Source organism: Heptranchias perlo, chromosome 14, assembly GCF_035084215.1.
Source record: "Heptranchias perlo isolate sHepPer1 chromosome 14, sHepPer1.hap1, whole genome shotgun sequence".
Classification (NCBI taxonomy): Eukaryota; Metazoa; Chordata; class Chondrichthyes; order Hexanchiformes; family Hexanchidae; genus Heptranchias; species Heptranchias perlo.
In genome coordinates, this window is record NC_090338.1 from 53,648,193 (window position 1) to 53,665,529 (window position 17,337).

Below are 17,337 nucleotides of genomic sequence, written 5' to 3' on the forward strand. Positions count from 1 at the left end.
AGAATAAGGTTCAGCTATTTCCAAAATTCTGCTTCTGGATAGTTTCAGGATTCAGAGCAAGTGAAGAAAGATCAGTGGTTTATTTTTAGGTATTATAGTCCTTATGCTTTGCAGATGAGCCACATATAGTACATTTGACTCTCTTCCTATATGGATTTGCTACATGGTTGTCTTATTAGGCTTCTGCAGGGTGTAAGTTTTTCCATCTCTATGTATAAATACATACTCGCATCTAGCTCAGAAATGTGAAAACATGTGTTTTGGGCATTTGTAATGCTTTTTTTTTAGTCAGGACTCAGGTCTTGTAATTTGAAGCCATACAGAAATTAGATTGCTGTGTTTAAAAAAAAATGCTACATTTTACCCAATGTACTTGTACTGAACTGTTGTTATTCATTTGGTTGGTTTTAACATAAATACCAAGGAAATCCTGAAATAGAAAATCAATCTAGCTAAAACTCTTAATCTTGTTTATGCAAAGATGCTGAAAATACTTCACATTTTTAACTTTTTATTAGACATCTATTTCAGACAGAAATTTCCAGGTAATAAACTGATCTTTTACAGTTGGTGAAATATCTTAACTGACCATAAAGTGCCTGTGGGACCAACAGGAAAGCATTTTTCGGTTTTAAAAAAAATTAAAATGACAAAAGCAACATTTCAACATAAAACACAATGAGTGAGTAGTCTTGTTATAGTCTCCCAGAATAAACAGGAAATTTATTACTGTAGATGTCTGAAAGCTAAGACTACTGCATAGAGTGTATATAAATCAATAATTACTGGTCTACTTTTTGTGTAATCGTGCTGCATAGTTGATCTATCTTTCTTTCATTACTACAGAACTCTTCAAGACGTAAGTGGGGAGAAGAGGACCATAATTCTCCAACAGTATGTGCTTTAATTAAATGGAGCACTTTTCTTTTGGCTGATAAATCTTTCCAGTTCCATTTAGAGACTGTCTAAGAAGTGTTTCTGTTTGGAATTCATGTTAGATATAATTTCCCTCTGATTTTCTTCACTTAACCCTCCATTCCTGATTTAAGCTGGGGTATAGTTCCACGGGCGCTAACAAGCATTCTTTATTTTTCTTAAAGGAGCCCAGACACTATAGAAGGCTAATCAGTCATGATGGTGATCACAGTTATGTCCCAATGCAGTCCTCATCTGATGTACACTGAGGCACTGGATAGCAATCAGGAGGAGGAGCTGTGTTGTTCTTCCATCCAACCCAATTATAGCACTCCCAATTCAGCCCCCAGCTGAGTTGGACCAGCGATCAAACTGGAGATCTTCCTGGTCTATGTCCCAGTATCATGCATTTGTTCACGGAACCATCAGGAAAGCATGTCACATAAATCATAATATTTATATTTTAAAACAAAGAAACAATTTTATATTTAATTGCTGAATTAAATAGTACACTTGTTCAAAGATGGATTAATTCTCTGTACATGATTTATAATACCAATGATTGGATAAAGGGAGTGTTTTGCTGTTCACGAGTATTGTTAAAACAGTTCTAATGTAAATAAAGATTTGGGCATAAGTAATATGGATAACTCTACTGAAATGCTAGGTACTTTGTTTTTCTGATGTAGATATAGAATGTCATTGAGCTTTGTAATTGTTTCAGGAGAAGGACAATAACAGTGAAGATGAGGACGAAGATAAGTACGCTGATGACATTGATATGCCTGGACAGAACTTCGACTCCAAGAGAAGAATTACAGTCAGAAATCTTCGAATTCGTGAGGACATTGCAAAAGTATGGAAATAGCACTTACGTTTAGATTTAAGCACAATATTTTCTGCCCTTTATCCCTTTCTGCTCTTCAGTAACATTTACTGTTGTTGACAGGGCTTCAGGTACTATTGTTGCAATATGCTTATGCTACCAGGATGCAGACTTAGAAATTTTCAGAACTTGAAGATGAGTTTGATTGATGTTTGCATGGCAACTATTAATTTGATTATATACCCGATTTGAAAGTTTTTATATATCCATGTGCTTTATTTTTATTTTTTCGGCCTGCTTTTTTGTTTCCTTGCATCACATATGTTCCGTAGCCAGGAGGCTTGTTGTGTGCCTCCTGGCTCATGCAAATGGTGTTTCTCCGCTTGCCGTTAGGAGGTTCTCACAAGCTGCCCAGGATGACTTGCATTCTAATTTCCTCTGCTTTTCACATCAAAGTATTGTGCACTATTTAAAGCAAAAAAAAAATCCCAAATCATTCAGTAGAATTGTCTTAAAGCCATAGTTAGTTTCAAATGTAGATTAATCCCTTTGAGGATTGCATTAGCGTCTGCACCAAAATAAAGAAGAAGCAAGATTATAATATTTTTTTCTGCAAGTAATACTGCTTAAGAATTTTTCTTTGATTCTTTGCATTTTCTGTTACATATAGAAATTATTTTTCCATATGTGTTACATGACAAATTTTGCATTTTGAAAACTGGAAAGACATCTCTGTGGTGACTCATTCTGGGATATAGTTCTATAGATGCTGACAGTCCTCTGAGTACACTCAGCCAAGTGATTATTCTTTAAGTATGAACCTGTATAGGGGTGGTTTGAAGTTATTTGACTGAGTGTCACAGCAGAGTCCGATCCTCCTTTGTCCACACCCATAATTATAGTAGAGAAGGGGCATTATGGCTTTTTTTCTTTCTTCTCCACTTTGCCGCCCCTCTCCAAAGTGCAGCGACAATAAGACTAATTGTGCCCCTACTGCCACTCTAGGCAGGATCAGCTATCTCAGCACAGTTCCGGGCCAGTTGAACTTGAGACCCTCCTTGGTCTGCCTAGCTCAGTATCTCACAACAACACTTACTCATCAAGTGAGGAGTCCGGACAGGTCAAGAAAATTGTGTTTAGTGGATGGATGGATGCTTGTTATTTTCTTTTGAGCTGTGCAGTTGTGTCAGCAAATTTCCCAAATCTACCACATAGAAACATTTTTTTTAAAGGTCAATATTAGATCACCATTGCTATTTAAAGAGCCTGTTCAGCCACTGTGAGGAGTAATTAGTTCAACAAAATAAAAAATAACAGGAGACCTCAGAAATTAAATCTGAATCTGAGAGTTGGAGATCGTGATTTTGTATACTGCTCACATCAGTTGTGCAGAATGATAGATATTTTAAATACAAAAAATTCAAATTTAAGTAAAGCAGTCTTGTGTTTGTGCGCTTCTCATTATATAAAATGTCTTTTTTTTTCTGTTTCGCAGTACCTCAGGAACTTGGATCCAAATTCGGCATACTATGATCCGAAAACAAGAGCCATGAGGGAGAATCCCTACTCCAACACGGGCAGAAACCCAGATGAGTAGGTCATTGTAGATGTATAGTAATTTGAATAATTGTTACAACTGCACAGTTACATCTGGTTATAATAATCCATAAAAGGATTTTATCAGACACGTGGTATATTTTATCCACATAGATTTTTCCATTTCAATTCACTTTCTTTTAGACAAGGCAAATACAATGGGCCAAAATTTACTGTGAGCAGCAAACAAACGGCACCTGCCGCTCATTAGACTTGCCCTTGCCCATATACTCTCCATGAGCTTTTGCGCTGGAAGTTACTTAGAGATCCTTAGAGAAGTTACTTAAGTTAGAGCGCCAAACATCACAGTGCCCTCTACAGGGCATCTGGGACCTGTGTGAACATGGCAAGCAACTGTGTATCTCCTTAACCAATCAGATTGAAGAATCGTTATTGAGCAGCGCAGAGTCTGAACCAGGAAGTGTCAGTTAGAATAGTGAATTCAATGTCAAATCAGGAACAGAAAACAAAATAAAGAGAGGGAAAGAAAGATTGGATACAGACAGAAAGAAAAAGTTTTTAAAAAGTGTTAATTTTGTATTGTATGTAGGTGACTTTCTTGGTGTCGAATATGGGTCTTCCTGCACTGAATTTAAAAAATGCTTGATATGTTTCAGTGCAGATGGATAGAGGAAGCTCAAAATTACTTAAACACACAATTTGGTAATCTGGCAGTTGTAATAAATTTTGTTGTAATTTAAAATGCATGCTTAATCCTTTTTTCTATTTTCCACTTCACACTCCTTGAAAAAAATTGAATCCCTTTGCAGTCTTTAAGATTGTCAAAAACACCAGTCTAATTAGCACGCCCATTGCCTCCAGTTGCACTGGAACCAAATCACAAGGGAATACAATGTACCAATAAACCCATTCCTTTTATTAAAATCTCCTACTAGATTCATCTTTAATGTATGTTCTAAATGGAATACATTATAAAGATTTGTGGGCTCTGTCCTACTCACGGTGTTGACAACAGTTCAGTTGGAACTTTATTGCTTGTAAGTACAAGGTGGTTGAGAGCCTTTGTGTCAAATCCACTTTATAATCCCTCAGTATTTACAAAAATCAAATTGCAGGCTTACAGCATACAAAGAAATGTAACACCAATGGGTACTATGTCAAATGATTCAGACCATAATGGTTGTACATTAAAATTACATGGATGTTACTTGCCAGTTTGATTGTTTGCTGGACAACAGCAACTTGCATTTATAATAAATCTTTAACTTAGAAAAAGGATCCAAAGCACTTTACAAAAGTGTAATCAGACAAAATTGTCACCAAGCCAAAGAAGGAGAGAGTAAGAGGGTTGACTAAAAGCTTGGTCAGAGGTAAGTTTTACAGATGGTCTTAAGGGGGTAGAGAGAACCAGAGAGGTTTAGGGAGGGATTTCAAGAGCTTGGGACCTAGACGGCTGAAGGCATGGTTGCCAATGGTGGACGTAGATAATGGGCAATACACAAGATGCACATAGTCGGAGAAGCACAGAGTTCTCTGAGGGTTGTAGGGCTGGAGTAGGTTACAGAGATAGGGAGGGGCACGGTTGTGAATGGATTTGAATACAAGGATGAGAATTTTAAATAGGAAACGCTGAACAACGGAACCTAATGTAGGTCAGTGAGCTCGGATGATGGATGAGTGTAGATTAGGATAGCTGAGTTTTGAATGAGCTGATGTGTATGGAGGATGGGAGGCTGGCCAAGAGAGCATCGGAATAGTTGAGCGTGGAAGTGACAAAGACATAGATGAGGGTCTCGGCAGGAGTGGAGACAGGTGATGTTATGGAGGTGGAAGTAGTCAGTCGTTGTGTTGGAGAGGATATAGGGTCGGAAGCTCAGGCCGGGGTCAAACAGGACACCGAGGTTCAACCTGAAACAGTGGCCGGGGAGAGGGATGGAATTGGTGGCAAGGCTACAGAGTTTGTGGGGGGGCAGGCAAACACGATGGCTTCTGTCTTCTCAAATTTTTAAGTGGAGTAAACTGCAGCTCATCCAGGACTCGATGTGGGAGAAGTAGGCTGACACCACATGTAATAGAGAGGTTGATAGAGATGGTGGAGAGGTAAAGCTGTATGTCATCAGCTTACATGTGGAACTGAGGACACCATGTCTTCGGATGATGTTGCTGAGGGGCAGCATGTGAATGAAGATGATGAGGGGACCAAGGATAGATGCTTGGGGGACTCTATTGCTTACAAACATTGAAACTTGTTCTAACTTCCGTAGGATGCATAGAGATGTTGAGCATTAGTACTCTGCACCTGTGAGTTGAAAGTATGCCGATTTGTCTATAATAAAAGTTTTGCGTTTAGCGTTTTCATCATATCACAGAAGTGTCATACTTGCACTTTATTGGCTCAAATATATTCATAAAAAGGCATCAAATCACAACTGAGCAGCTAAGCAGTCTAGCAATGAACAAGTAGCATCTTTTAAAAAAGAGAGTTCATAGGCAACAGCAATTAGTGCCTAATTTATCTTCATTCCAACAGTGACTACACTTCAAAAGTACTTCATTGGCTGTGGAGGGTTTTGGGATGTCCTGAGATTGTGCCAGGCACTCAAAAAATGGAAGTTCTCTTTTTCCCTATGCGTGATGTCACAAGATATTATCCATAATTATTCTCTTGCATCTTTATATTCTAGAGTTGGCTACGCAGGAGATAACTTTGTGCGTTACACAGGTGACACCGTCAGAATGGCACAGACTCAGTGTAAGCCCTCTACAACTTGAATTTGAAAGATTTTAAGGCTATATCTCTTTGTGTGGTTTTTATAACTGATACCGTTGCATGAATATTTTTTTCTCCTAATAGTATTTGCTTGGGAGGCCTATGAGAAGGGTTCAGAAGTTCACCTCCAGGCTGATCCTACCAAGCTTGAAGTCCTTCACCAGTCCTTCAAGATTAAGAAAGAAGAGTTTGAGAAACAACAGAAAGGAAGCATATTGGAGAAGGTACAGTACAAAATAAATTCTAGTTTGTACAGCATCACAGAAGTTGTATCTTAAAAGGGGAAAAACTAGGCAGAGCACCTTTTTGTTCAAATTTTATAGAAGAAAATGCTAACTCTGGAGAATTTCGATTCAAGTTTTATATTTCAAAAAGCATCAGTTTCCGCATGGAGATCCTTGAGTTGTGTCTCCTTCCCTGCCAGGCCATAACATAATATCACGAGTAGGGAGTATCCTGGAGTGGTTCCAATCAAAACAGCGAGGGCGACAATTTCAAACTAACCTGAAGTGCTTATCTTCTAATCTGATGGTGTGAGATTGGTAGAGTTGTTGAATTAACAGAACCATTTCTAAAAATGAAATCATGAATAAATCACCAGATACCTCAGATTCTTCAAGTCCTTTATTGCATCTTTTTGAGAAACCCCATTTCAGTTTCAAAATAAAGTATAGAATTATGAGGCACCAGAGTGTCAGTCATAAATAATTCCCCAAAACTGCTCCAGAAGGTATAATAGATCACAAGAGCAACTTTTAGTTTATAAAACTTCTTTAAACTTAAAGATAAAATCACTGCTTTAAAACTCACTGTGTTATTTTCTTGTTTATTAAATACACTTCAATAACTTTAACCAAACTTCATGAGCAAGTCTCTTTCATTAGACAGGTATTTCAACAACTGCTCTGATGCTTTGAGTGTCAAAGCATTCAGTTACTTCAGTAATTGACTAATCATTACAAAAAAAATCATAGTTTGTCACATGAGGTTTGAGATATTTCGTATAATTTTAACCCAACAGGATCAATAATAGGTCACCAATATCGCTGTTGCAGTGAATGCAATGATTTTGCTGGGGGGATAAAATTCAAGTTAGAACTTGGTGAACTTGTGTTGAGCTGTACATGTTAGACCTGTACAGAATGTGATGCCTGTGAGAATAATCATATGATCTAATCCATTTCTAAAAACTACTGTTGGAGCAGAGTGATCAACACTCCTATAGTAACCTTGTTGCTACAATTCAATAAAATCACCCTCTTTTTGCAGTATGGAGGTCAGGAGCACCTGAATGCTCCACCACGTGAGTTGCTGCTAGCCCAGACAGAGGATTATGTGGAATATTCAAGGCATGGTGCTGTCTTAAAGGGTCAAGAGAAAGCAGTTATACGGTCCAAGTATGAGGAGGATGTGCTGATCGGTAACCACATAGTAAGTGATTGAGTCTCGATTTAAGAACCCTGCAGACTTTGATCTTTAAAAATGTTTGGTAAATCTGTGTATCATATAAAATGAAATCCATCCTTTTTCTGTTTCACTGCTGTGCCAACTCTGTGTACTGGTTAGAACTCATTTCTTTGATCTTTAGAAAATTAGCATGATTAGTTTCATGTATTGTACTAGCAATCCAGCACCCCTCTGCTCTTCCCACATCCCATCATCCTCTCTCACTGCCCCACACACCTAGATCACCCTCTCAACACAAACAAACTGCCCTAGCCCAGTACTACTACTTGTCACTTAGTTACCTGGAACATCTTCCTGTGGATTCTGGACTTGGTAAATCAACATAATAATTAAGGCCAGAATGCAAGTAATGCAAGTAAGTTGTTGTTGCATTTATATCACACCTTTCATGATCTCAGGATGTCCCAAAGTGCTCCACAGCCAATGAAGTACTGGACAAGGGTAGTCACTGTTGTAGTGTAGGGAAACCCAGCAGCTGATTTGTACACAGCAAGGTCTCAAACAGCAATGAGATAAATGACCAGATAATCTGTGTTTCGTGATGTTGGTTGAGGTATAAATGTTGGCCAGCACACCTAGAGAACTCCCCTGCTCTTCTTTGAATAGTGCCATGGAATCTTTCACATCATCCGAAAGATGGCTGTACTGCACTGAAGTGTCAGCCTAGATTATGTGCTCAACTTTCTGGAGCAGGGCTCGAACCCACAACCTTCTGACTCAGAAGCGAGAGTGCTATCATTGAGCGAAGGCTGACACAACTGGGATATTTAGGTGGAGTACCGGACAGACCAGCTGTTATAACAGCGAAACAATGGGAATTTGTTAAGCACATCCCATATCAGTTTGCACCCTGGGATTAGAATGGGTTTTCATTCAATATGTCTGGTGGGGCAAGGGGGAGGGGAGAAAACGACATAGCTCAACAGACCGTGTAGTTGGCGTGAGTTCCCATACCAATAAAAGGTGGGGTTTCATTCAAGGTGGTAACTTTGAGAGGCAGCTCGGTGGGCCAATGCTTGTCGCACCGACGGGTCAGAGGTTCTCTCTCTGTCTCTCGCTCTCTTGCTCTTTCTTTTTCTTTCTCGCTCTCTCTCTCTTTTTCTCTCTCTTTCTTCCTCTCTCTGCATTAGTTGGATGCATTAAATAAAAATTCTGACTCAGTGTTGTTTGGGATGAAGTTTTTTGTGTTGATGATTGGGGGGGGGGCGGGAGGGATGTTTTTTCGAACCCCTGGAGGGTTCTTTGAGGCACTGATACTGAACTCCGACCCTTCGGTTGGAATTGGTCAGCCAGGCCTAGACCATGGTGAATGATCACCTGTTCAGGTGCTGGTCATTAGACACTTCATAGTGAGGGAGGAAGCTTGCTGAGTAGCTCTACACCGTTGATAGTGGGGGGGAAAAAAACACCAACAATAACTTCAGCAAAGACGACAAATCCATTGTGGAAATAGGAGAAAAAAAAATAACTCATGAAATCATGCAAATAACTTCTTTTGAGGAAAGAAGAATAAATATAGAATTAACTTGTATGTTAAGCAAATACTGCAAATCCATTGTGGCAGCTAGAGCAAAAATAAACAATATTTTATAATATAAATAACTGAACAAAAGGTTTTGGGGAAGGAAGTTCAAAAAGATATTGCATTAGTTTCTGATAGTACTGGGAAGTAGTCGTATAACTACGTTTGTTTGGCCTGTAGCTTTTAGTATCAGTAAGGTATGTATTACTTTCACGTCAAATCAGTCATGATATTTTGCTTCAATAAATTTGCTGTATTCAGTGATGAGGAAATCACTGTCATGTTTAGGCTATCACGGGAATGTGCTAAATATCAGAAACTGCACTCCTGTGTGCACTGCCATGGGAAATCTTCTAGGATAAGTTTGAATTGATTTTTTTTTATTTAAGGAACTGCCAGTTAGTTGGGGAAGACTTATAATTTTTGAACCTTTCCTATAATGTTTTTTTAATAATTTGGTGTTTTGTTTCTTAAATTTTTAAGTCTTAAACAGATCTCTGTAAATTTATAATCCTGATGCTATATAGTGAGTTTTCAAATCTTTCAGTTGTCACAGTATACTTGTTGAGCACTCGTTTTCATCATCATGTTTTGTTATCATGTTATTTTACAGTGTGTTTGGGGCTCCTACTGGAAGGATGGGAGATGGGGATATAAGTGCTGCCACTCATTTATCAAAACTTCTTATTGCACTGGAGACGCAGGGAAGCAGATTGCTGTGAGTGCTGCACTATAGAACAACCCTTGTTTTATTAACCTTGTAAACTTGCATTTTGACTGCTGAAAATTCTGCATTATTGTGTGTATTTTTAGCATATTTTTGATTAAAATCCATATGCTATTTGCTGCACCTTAACCCTGTGCTAACTCTCTTCATTTATAAGGATTCAAATTTTAATCTTGGACATTAGTGCTTTTTTTTGCTGTAATTGTTTTGAAGGGTTTCTAGATGGAGCACTGTGCAGCTGTTTACTGCATTTTGGAGGATAGGAAAACGTTTTTAGCAAAAGCAGTCCTAGGGCCAAAGAAGCCATGCTCCTGCTGGCTGAAGTCTAAAGCCTAAACTATCTCATCACCCCCACAGAAGGAAGGAGAACAATGACAACAGGCAGAACTGGGACCCTAAAAAAAGGGGGGGGTGGAGACTCAATGAAACCAAGAAGGTAAATAGAATACAAAGTTACTGCAGTGCATCGTATAGATTGTATGTACTGCAGCCACAGTGCAACATTGGTGGAGGGGGTGGATATCGAATCCAGTGGTAGGGACACCAGTCAAACAAATTACTCTGTCCTGGATGGTGTTTGGTGTCTTTGAGTATTGTTGCGACTTCGCACATCCACGTGAGCAATACTTCGCACATCCACGTGAGCAATACTTTACGCTCCTGACTTGAGCTTTGATGGCGGAAAGGATTTGAGGGGTTAGGAGGTGAGCCACTAGTCGCAAGGTAACCAGTCTCTGCCCTGCTCTTGCAACCACAGAGTTGATGTGGCTGGTCCAGTTAAGTTTCTGATGGTAGGGAACTTGATGATGGTGATGCTGTTAAGGTGAAGAGATTGTGGGGCTTTCTCTTGTTCAAGGTAGTCATTACCAGTCATTTGTAAGCCTAGACCTGAATGCTATCCAGATCCTGATGTAGGCTGCTTCATTATCAAAGGAGTTGTGAATGGAGTTGAACACGATGGAATTGTCAGTCAACAGCCCCACTGCTGACATTATGACAGAGGAGGATCACATGATAAAACCAGTAGCTGAAGTAAACTGAAGAGGGTTGTTTGTTCATTCCCTAGGCACATAGGAAGTCTGAGCTCACCTACAAGATTAGTCTGAAGCACAGAAGCCAAAAATACCTAGGGCTTAAATTTAAAATTAAATTTAGAACTGGAAACTAAACTTTAATTTTATCAAAGGGTCTATACCTGAAACATTAACCTGTTTTTTTTCTCTTATCGGTTGCTGGCAGACTGCTGTGTATTTCCAGCATTGTCCATTTTTATTATAGATAAATTGTTGAAGGAATAAACAACACTAGATTCCTATCTACATTGTAATGTTGCCCATTTTTTCTCATTGTAGGTGGAGGATAATTCTGAATGTCTCACTGAGATTCCAGAATCTTACCAGGAAGCATATGAGAGCATACCCAAGACTTTAGTGGAGGCAAGTAATGTTTTTACACTATATTGTGTACAATTATAATGGAAAACTATACTCGCACAGGAAACATTTTACTTTTTTTAAAACGATGACTTGAAAATGTCAGTGTCTGAATTACTTAATTATTCCTCCTCTCACCTTTATACTGGTTACCGATGTTAAAATACTGAACAGCTTGTTCATGACTTTCCATTGGTAGCCTTGTTGAACTGCAGGGTAAGCTGTAGTGTTTGTGAAACTGGATGCTGAGGGGTGTCCACAGGTATTCTAGCTGTTGGCTCAGATCCTGTAAGACAATGTATATCATGGATGGGCTGCTGTGCACATTGTTATGTGCAGACTGCAATTTTAATTAAAGCAAAACTGACACTCTACTTCTAATTGAAAAGAGTCAAAACTGAGAAATACATTAATGGCTATTATGCTGGCTACAGTTGTATTTTGACTGATGCAAGAAAAAACCTGTGCGAGATCATTTTTCTTAGTGTTGGTGCATTCAAATTGAATTGTTGGAGATTGTGTACATCTCAGAAGTAACTGTTTGTGCACTATGTGAGGCTAGTGTGAGGAAAGTTTCAGACAATTCAAAAGTGCAATTTAATGCAAAATGGCACTGCAGGATTATGGCTATTTTAGTGTGCAGATAGAAACTGTAATGCAGTCTTCTGTTTTGTGCCATTTGAGTTTCTGTTTATACCAAAAAATCAGACTGACTTGTTCCACCAGATGTATTAAGTATGTTGTAAACATTAGTCTTTGATATAACATCATAAAGCACTGCAAGTGGCCAGAAAATCATTATTGTGCTCGGAAAACGTCGGGTTGTCCTGAAGTGCGATTACCACCTAACAGGAAGAGAAATAAGTTCCAGTTTAGATGATTTTGGTAAAGGTCTGCTGCAATGGATTAGGAATTCAGTGCACAAGAAGAACAGGGCTGTCTCGTGCTATTTAGACTGGCTAGGATGTGAAGTATTTCGAAACGTGGCTCGTTGGAATATTTATAACTAAATATAACTATATGCTTCCAGGGACAGATTCCAGGGTTGCACGTAACTGAGTCTGCTGCTGTATTTAAGAAAGTTTTATCAGTTTGTGGTAGAATTCAGACTGTTAGGATGAGATCGGGTGCAGTACAGCTAGGGAAAATGTTGCAGGGATAATGGTAGTTATTCTTTTTCAGAAATGAGCAACTACTTTGATTTTGTTACCCTAGATAGCATTTGGCCTTTTGGCAGTCCTAGTTGGGTTATGAGGTAGAACTGTCGTAGAGTGACTGACTGACTGGCTTGCAACAATCAGAAGTACTATTTGACCGCAGTTGTACAGGAGACCCAGAACTTCCCAGCTGAAACATACCTGACATTGGGTGACTCTTGAAGAGGAAACAAAGGGGATAAAATCAAGAGTTGGGGGCGGGGGCATGAAATACAAGAAGCGTTGAAATTATTTAATGACCAACATGTGAGCTTTAAAAAAAATTTGCTTGTACTAATCTGTTTGACTGCTTTTTGGTTATAGATACATAAAGAAAAGCTTAATGAAGACAAGAAGAAAAAGAACAAGAAACATAGGAAAAGTCACAGCTCAGACAGTGAAGATGTAGATATAAAGAAGAAAGAAAAACTGAAAAAGGTGTGTTACACATATTTACTAGCATTTTTTTATGTTGCTTTTCAGAGACTTTAATTAAATCTGTTAAAGTAAATCTGATCTGACAAATTCCTACAGTTAACTCAGTCCTTATTAAAACAGCGATCAGACTTCAAATGTTACCAAAATTATAGTTTTCTCTCCATCCCATTAGAGTCCTGTGTAAACATAAATTTGGTAACTAAATTGAAGGTGTGAATTCAGAATGTTAAATTTTTCAATATTATAATGAACCCATTACTTGTCAGAATTTGAAAAGTTTATCATTTGTAACTTAAATTGGGGTTTAACTTTTAGCAGTGCAATTCAACCACGGTAAATAAATGCAAAAGTGATACACCTGTACATTTGTACAGTGCCATGCAGGCTTTCATACATTGATTACTTTTGGGCATGACAAATTTTATGCCATATTTATAGAATAAGTCTGATACATTTTACTATGTTGGAGGTGCTTTTTAAATTGTTGTTGATACAGATCAAAAGTCACAGCAACAGAGGTCCTTTACTGTCTACAAATAATCCAAAATAGGTTATCATGAGAAATAGGAGCAGGAGTAGGCCATGCGGCCCCTCAAGCCTGCTCCACCATTCAATCAGATCATGGCTGATCTTCAACCTCAACTCCACTTTCCTGCCAATTCCCATATTCTTTGATTCCCCTAGAGTCTGAAAAGCTATCTATTTCAGCCTTGAATATACTCAATGACTCAGCATCCACAGCCCTCTGGAGTAGAGAAATCCAAAGATTCACAACCCTCTGAGTGAAGAAATTCCTCCTCATCTCAGTTTTAAATGGCTGACCCCTTGCCCTGTGACTATGCCCTCTAGTTCTAGACTCTCCTCCAGCCAGGGGAAACAACCTTTCAGCACCTACCCTGTCAAGCCCCCTCAGGATCTTATCTGTTTCAATGAGATCACCTCTCATTCTTCTAAACTCCAGAGAGTAAAGGCCCATTGTACTTGACGTCTCCTCATAGAACAACCCTCTCATCCCAGGAATTAATCTAGTGAACCTCCCTTGCACCGCCTCTAAGGCAAGTATATCCTTCCTTACATAAGGAGACCAAAACTGTATTCAGTACTAAGAAAAAAACTAGTTATTTTGCATAGTTTTATTTAATCATAGCACATCACAAATAACAAATGTGGCATAGTTATTATTTAGTGAGTATTGCATTTTTAGTTATTGAAGTATACATCACTTGTATTCCATTTATGGTGCAAGTGGAAATCTTGAATTATTGAATTATATGTTACAGTGAGGAAATATAGTGCTGTGATGGACTAAAACAGCTTGTATTCTACCCTTACAATGGAGCTTTAGATCTTTAGACGCTTTTCTTACCAGTGGTCGGACTATTAGCATTCTGTTCTGTTGTTCAGCGCTGTTTAAAAGGTCTTTTGACTCTTTAAATTTTCTCTCTTAATGTGTTTTTTTTCTATTGCTGTGTTATTTATCTTAAAAAAAAACACACATGAAGTGCAATTTGAGAATGAAGGGGAAGAAGTTGCCTCTTCACTGATTTATTTTAATCCTGCATCATTTCATACCTAAAATCTCTTGTATTAAAACGTGATTTACTCACGCCTTTGAGCTTTTTGTTACCTAATATCACCGTTATGTCGACTAATGAATGTTAGGAGTTCCAAGTTTGTGATTCAATTTAAGGGCTCTAATGATACTTTAAACTGCAGGAATCTAGCTCAGGTGGTTTCTGAATGTTAATAAAGTTAGTAAGTTGAATTATGCCCTTTGACTCCCTCTACAACATATTCCTTCATGCCATAGTAACTGATGATATATGGAATAATGTATACTGTAATGTAGACTAATACAACTGCAGTACTCTGGAGATAATGCTTGCCTTCATGATAATTAGTGATGAGCTGACTTCAAAATGAAGTGTACAAAAGCAGACAATGAAGACTATAATGCATAACATTACATGAATGACAACCTGATAAAACAGTTCAAATTTTTTTTTGCAGTGGGTTACTCAGTAATTATGTAATAAATATGCTATTGTATAATTGAATGAAAATATTTCACCCTGTGGAGTTTAATACTGGTGGTGAATAATATTAGATAAAATAGATGCTGAGAGGTTGTTTCCCCTAGCTGGAGAGTCTAGAACTAGGGGGCATAGTAGCAGGATAAGGGATCGGCCATTTAAGACTGAGATGAGGAGGAATTTCTTCACTCAGAGGGTTGCGATCTTTGGAATTCTCTACCCCAGAGGGCTGTGGATGCTGAGTCATTGAGTATATTCAAGGCTGAGATAGATAGATTTTTGGAATCAAGAGATCTGGGGATCAGACGGGAAAGTGGAGTTGAGGTCGAAAATCAGCCATGATTTTATTGAATGGCAGAGCAGGCTCGAGGGGCCGTGTGGCCTACTCCTGTTTCTTATGTTCTTATTTAGGCACCATGAAGTCCAGTGAAGTATGCATTTGTCATGTTAAGAGTTGAGACTACATCAATTGAATACAATTGTGCATCTTGTGGGCAGTATTTCTCCTAATAAGAGCATTCAAGCATTAGGATCCAACTAATATTTAACAAAAACTTGGCAAAAACACACATGTTGATTCCTGCTTATTTGATGCCTCAACATTGAGTTCAACATCTTCAGATCATAACCACCGCTCCCATTTTCTCGGATAGCAGATGCTGGTAATGGTGCTGCTGCAACCATTTACACCTCCTCAGGACTCATCTTTTGTTTCTTTATTGTCCCATTACCACCCCCTGTTGCCTTGCACCATCATTCCTTTTGTCATTTAATCACTTCTGTCCTCCATCCTATCACAGACCTTTCCCTTTGTTCTTTTCCCCCCTGGCTCTGTACTTGCTTATAAACCATTAATTCTCTAACTTCTTCCAGTTCTGATGAAAGATCATCAACCTGAAATGTTAACTCTGTTTCTCTCTCCACATTACTTTGCTCGCCTGTTTCTATCTGTTTTACATATTTTGGAAATCAAATGTTAACATTTTGGGATTGTTGTTGTGAAGTCGCTACCGCTTAACGTTTTATTTTGTCTTGCTTAGGCCCTGATTGCTGAAGAAACTCGTTTGAAGCAAGTTGAACAAATTTTGCAAATCGATGAACGTAAACGAGGTTACAACAGCATATATGAAACAAAGGAACCTACAGAAGAAGAAATTGAGGCATACAGAATGAAACGCCAGAGACCTGAAGATCCTATGGCTTCTTTCCTTGGGCAGTAATAAATATTTTTTAAGCTCAAAGCATTGAGCATTTCAAGAACCCTTGGATGTCAATACTATAGAAGCTTGACTTCTAAGTTCATGTCTCCTAAACTAAACATAGAATTCTTTACTTAATTTGTTTTTTGTGTAATGAATTCAGCATCTCCTTTCGAAGGATTTTGTTATGGTTAGACAAATAGTTTTATACTATGTAAAGATTTTTGTTATTTTAAGTTCTTGACATTGTACATCTGCATTATGTTCTCCAAGTAAATTGAATTTATTCATATTTGAAATACATGTGTTCATTTAAGGTGAAAAGCTGCCAATCCATCTCTTGCTTTACCATAAGCTGTCCAGCCATGAAATCACGTAAGACTTTCTATCCAGAATGCGTGCAATTTCCCTTTTCCCCCATTATTGGCACCATGGCTATCCATAGTACTTTACTGGTACTATATTTATTTTGCTCTGTTTCAGATTTCCTATGCGTTCTAGCTCCACTTTTAATTCAGATTATTATAGACTGTCATTTCTTGTCTATAAAATCTGCATTGGCTGCAAGAAAGCAAAGAAGAGGCTCCAAAGAGATTATCTAATTTATGAGGGCCTGTTTTTCTGTCCCCTTCTTTTCCATTATGTTCCCCATCTAAACACATTTCCCAATAGAGGACCAACCCTTTGCTAATGCCATTCTTAAATTGGCCACCAATTTAGGAAAAGCCTAACATGATTCATCCTCTGAGTCTCCTTCCCTTCCTATCCCTGTGAGGGCATTGCTTCTGCTTTCTACTTCTTTCAACAGCAGAGCTGAAAACCTAAATTCAGAAATTTGCTGAACTGCAATTGTTAGAGCTTTCTGCCGGTGCTTCACCGTGATCAGATAACTGAAGAACCTGTTTTTGAGTTTGCCTCCGATGGGTTCTCCATTGCCAACTTAGTCACTGTGGGGTCATCATCAACAGGCACTGCAGAAAGCGACAGCACTGCTTAACAAACATTGACAACCATCGACCAAAGTGGTAAGAGTCATGGCCTGTTATTCTGCCAAGTACTTAATTATAAGGTCACGGCATTATTTGGGAGGGAAAATTTCTACTGATGCAGATTCTCTCTTTCCCTTGCCCCCCACCCAACACACTTCATCTGACATCCAAATGTGCACTTTCCAACAGGAGGCACTGGATAAAGATCAGAAGCAAAAAAGCTGACTAACTATTTTCTCCTTCCTTACTTTCTGTGTAATTTTGT

The 17,337-nt window shown here is 38.5% G+C and overlaps 1 protein-coding gene across 2 annotated transcripts in view; it reads left to right on the top strand.

Annotated features, from left to right (window-relative positions):
* slu7 (SLU7 homolog, splicing factor) overlaps positions 1 to 16,356 on the top strand; it is a 40,034-nt gene extending 23,678 nt beyond the window's left edge. For both annotated transcript variants that reach the window (XM_067996439.1, XM_067996440.1), the window contains exons 7-16: positions 847 to 894; positions 1,640 to 1,771; positions 3,237 to 3,334; positions 5,983 to 6,050; positions 6,153 to 6,292; positions 7,338 to 7,499; positions 9,671 to 9,775; positions 11,137 to 11,220; positions 12,738 to 12,851; positions 15,925 to 16,356. In XM_067996439.1, coding sequence (XP_067852540.1) covers positions 847 to 894; positions 1,640 to 1,771; positions 3,237 to 3,334; positions 5,983 to 6,050; positions 6,153 to 6,292; positions 7,338 to 7,499; positions 9,671 to 9,775; positions 11,137 to 11,220; positions 12,738 to 12,851; positions 15,925 to 16,104 — 1,131 coding nt within the window. In that variant the 3' untranslated portion in view covers positions 16,105 to 16,356. The remainder of the gene's footprint in view (positions 1 to 846; positions 895 to 1,639; positions 1,772 to 3,236; positions 3,335 to 5,982; positions 6,051 to 6,152; positions 6,293 to 7,337; positions 7,500 to 9,670; positions 9,776 to 11,136; positions 11,221 to 12,737; positions 12,852 to 15,924) is intronic.
* The last annotated feature ends 981 nt before the right edge of the window (positions 16,357 to 17,337 follow it).